The 3,820-nt window shown below is 48.6% G+C and overlaps 1 protein-coding gene across 1 annotated transcript; it reads right to left on the bottom strand.

The window, feature by feature from the left end:
- Positions 1–721: 721 nt before the first annotated feature.
- Ascl4 (achaete-scute family bHLH transcription factor 4) lies at positions 722–1,231 on the bottom strand. The gene has a single exon (XM_076853260.1). It carries the CDS (start codon positions 1,229–1,231, stop codon positions 722–724), a length of 510 nt encoding a protein of 169 aa, XP_076709375.1.
- Between the last annotated feature and the right edge of the window lie 2,589 nt (positions 1,232–3,820).

Genomic DNA, 3,820 nt, shown 5'->3' with positions numbered 1-3,820 from the left:
GAGTGGGAAAAGAAGTCATACAAATCTGGGTTCTCTTCCAATTAACGCCAAGACGTACTATTGGTTAAAGGCTACGAAGTTCTCAAGCAGCCACTTATTGATTAAAAACAGTGTGCACCAAACAGAATGTCCAGGCTGGACCATCATTTACAGATTCATTGGTGTGTGCTGAAGTCCTGCAGCGTGCCCTGGGGACTTCGGCTCAGAGTCGCCTTCCCGCAAAGCGCCGTGTCAATTAGATTTCTGAAGCAACTTCCAAAGTAAGGAGTGCAAGGAGAATGGTCCGCTCACCTAAAGGACGGTCGCGCGCGGGGGGTGGGTGGGTGGGGTAGGGTGAGGGTAACGTTCTTGGGTTAATGTATAACTTAACCCATATCACGAACTGTGGGAAATTCCACTTTCTACCGCCCTGAGTCGTCCGAATAATTCTATTTAGAACGAGGCGCTCAGAACCTGGAACAGTTTGCATTTGCGTTTAAAAGTAAGGGAAAAGAATTTCCCTAAAAGCACCACTAAGTTGCTGGCACGTAAGCAAAAAGGGCGCGGGGGAAAAAGCCCCCAAATGGCAGACCCCCTTTTCCCCTGAAGCAAATCACTTATTTTTCCTAAGATTTAGGCCCGGAGAAGAAACCAGATTAAAAATGCGAAGCGCGTTTGGAGAGGAGTCCAGGCTGCCCCGGCGGCGGCAGGGGGCGCGGAGCCGGGCCGGGAGGTCGAGGCGCTAGCCCGCACCCTCCGGCTCGCTGCAGGGCGAGGGCGCCGACGAGGCCTTGGACTCGCCGTCGCTGTTGCATTCGGCCCTGCGCTGGGGGCCGGCCGGGCCCTCGTGTACGCGCGCGTGGCGCTCCAGCAGCTCCTGGAGGTGCTTGATGTAGCTGACGGCGGCGCGCAGCGTCTCCACTTTGCTGAGGCGCCGGGCGGCCAGCTCGGGCGGCAGGTGGTCTCGGAGGCGCGCGTAGCCCTCGTTCACGCAGCGCACCCGCAGCCGCTCGCGCTCGTTGCGCTGGCGGAGGAAGGCGGGCTCCAGGGCGCCGCGCAGCGGCGGGGGCGGGCGCGGCCGTCCCCGCGCGCAGCCCCGGTGCGCCCGCTCCCAGCACGCGGCGTCCAGACGCACTGAAACCCTGAAGGGGTCCCTCGGCGGGAGCAGAGGCAGGGTCCCCGGCACGCCCAGGGGCGCGGTGCGCAGCGCATACTGAAGGGTCAGCAGTCCGGCTGACTTCCGTTTCTCCATCAATTCGCCAAAAAGCAAATAGATCACTCAAGAAATTAATCTCTCAACCGAAGATGAGGCTTAAAACCTGATCTCATCCAGATTGTGGTCCATCCAAAAAGCTTGGCACTGCTGATCTGTCTTTGGAAAAGTTTTTTGGGGGTCTGGAAACTAGGTTCCAGAACAGGCTTCAAGGAAACTTTGCATGGCTTCCGAAGCTCACTGCACTCCTCGATCGCTATAAAAATCCAGGCCGGAGGTGGTAGACAGATACAGGACCCTCCTCCCCCGCGCCAATCCACTCTTGAATCCCGGTCTTCGCCTCTGATCTTATTTCAAAAGATAAGAAAGGGGGGCTCCTCTGCTCGTTCCCCTAGCCTGGATATGTGGGCGCACACCAAACAGTAATCATCCAGAGCCACCAACGCTTTTCAATTCCTGTTCAAGAGATGAGGGGGTTTTTTGCAAGCAGCCTAGGAACCTTGAAGGTTTGAGAACTCTTCCCAGGAACCTACCGGTCTCTTGGCGGGGAGCGAAAGTTTACCCGAGGCTTTCTCCTTGAAAATCAAGATTTGACTGCCCCGTGGTTTCCGGCGTCCAGGTCTAATGGAAAGAGCTTTTAGAGTGTTTGCAAACTTACACTTGCTCTTTCATTTCTGGGGAGGTGGAGGGAAGCGCTCATCAAAGGGAAGACTGCTCTCTTGTGGTTAGAAGATGTGTCAAAACAAGGAGGACCCCCGGGGAAGCTCATTTTCTTCTCCCAAACCAAATCTTTTAAAAACCCAGTTGGACACTTTTTGAAAGGAACACGAAAAAATACATTCTTTAGAAAAGAATATAAGGGCCCGCATATTATGTTCCAGCGTCTGTTTGACTCAGGGTGCTTTGGTCTCCAGGCTACTTTTTAACATCAAAAGACTGAACAGTAACAGACACTTTTAGCCTGTTATTTCTCACAGTGCTTACTGTAAACACAGTTTCAGTACAGTTTCCCGACCTGTTCTAATCCCATGCAGGATGTAAGGACATCGTCTTTCCTGAGCACAGAGTATTTTTCCATTGTATTCTTCTTACAACCACCACCACCACCACCACAACAACAATTTATTTTCTCCCTTGAGGACAGGGAAACAACGTTTGAAAAGTGGGGAGCCCCAGTTCCACATTTTTTTTTTAAAAAAAAAGATGGCTTTGAAGACTTGTCTTTTTAACACACGACCAAAAAATGAATAATTAATCCATTTGTGTTGGTAAAGGGCTTTGAAGATAAAAGTGTCATTAAAAATCCAACTGTACTGGTTAATGTCAAAGAATGTGTTATCACGCTGAAAATCAGATTTCCTGTTCTGCAAATCAGCACATTAAAGCATCTTCTACTTTAAAAGTCCAACTTAAAAACAAGAGAAGCAAAAACCCCCTACGTTTATGATCAGACCTTCTGTCGATTCCTTGGGAGCCAAGGTGTCGCCCTAACATGTTTTTTTGACAAGTCCTGTGCTTCCCTGTTTACTCTCAAATGATCTGCCCCAAGCAACTGGAAAAACATTTCCATCAAGGCAAATAATAGAGAAATAATTATTCCTTTCAGTCATAAGTTAGTCACATTTTATAAAGTGTAGCTCCCTTATACTGGCAAACAACCTACCCTGTTGTGGCGATTTCTCCGTAGAATTGAGGACTCTCTTCCTATTAGGAGAAAAGCCCCTCAGAGAACCAGGTAGGCTTTTAAGCCACAAGCTATTTTTTTGGTTGTGTCAAATATTTTGCTCTTTATTCTACGAATGACAAGAAGAAATTGAAGTATTTTAATCAGGGAGGTGACATAGATTTGTATTTCAAAAAAATCATTTTAAATTGAACATGGTGGCACACACTTGTAATGGCAGCAATTCAGGGAGGCTGAGGCAGGAGGATTGCGAGTCGGAAGTCTGCCTGGGCAACATAGCTAGATCCTGTATGAAAATAAAATAAAAAGGACTGGGAATGTAGTTCAGTGGTAGAGCATTCCTGAGCTCAATCTGTAGTGTAGAAAAAAAAGAGAAATATCACTCTTCTACACAGTGAAGAGTAGCTTGGAGGGGAGCACAGAGAAAAACATTTGCAAACAGGTCAGGCAAGGATGGGAGGAAGGACTTGAAGCATATATTGCTGCAAGCTTAAGGGAAGGAAACTATTGACATTAACAAACTTGAGCATGTGTGCACTCCCAGAGATCAAACCCAGGGCCTTGCCCATGCTTTGCCTCTGAGCTATATCCCTAGCCCTTGAAATTAAGAGTGCACACCACATACTCTTTGATCCAAAGATTTCTATACCTTTGCCTTACAAAAAGGAATGCCCCAAGCTGGGTGTGGTGGTGCATGCCTGTAATTCTGGCTTCTTCTTCTTTTTTTTTTTTTTTTTCAAATTTTATTTATTTATTTAAGTTTTCGGCGGACACAACATCTTTTTTTGTATGTGATGCTAAGGACCGAACCTGAGCCGCACGCATGCCGGGTGAGCGCGCTACCGCTTGAGCCCCAGTCCCAGCCCCAATTCTGGCTTCTTGGAAGACTAAGGCAGGAAGGATCACAAGTGCAACCTGGGCAACTTAGCAAGACCCTATCTCAA

Source organism: Callospermophilus lateralis, chromosome 4 (assembly GCF_048772815.1).
Source record: "Callospermophilus lateralis isolate mCalLat2 chromosome 4, mCalLat2.hap1, whole genome shotgun sequence".
NCBI classification, from domain to species: domain Eukaryota; kingdom Metazoa; phylum Chordata; class Mammalia; order Rodentia; family Sciuridae; genus Callospermophilus; species Callospermophilus lateralis.
Note: the sequence above shows the minus strand (reverse complement) of the source record. Positions and strands in the feature narration are given on the sequence as shown.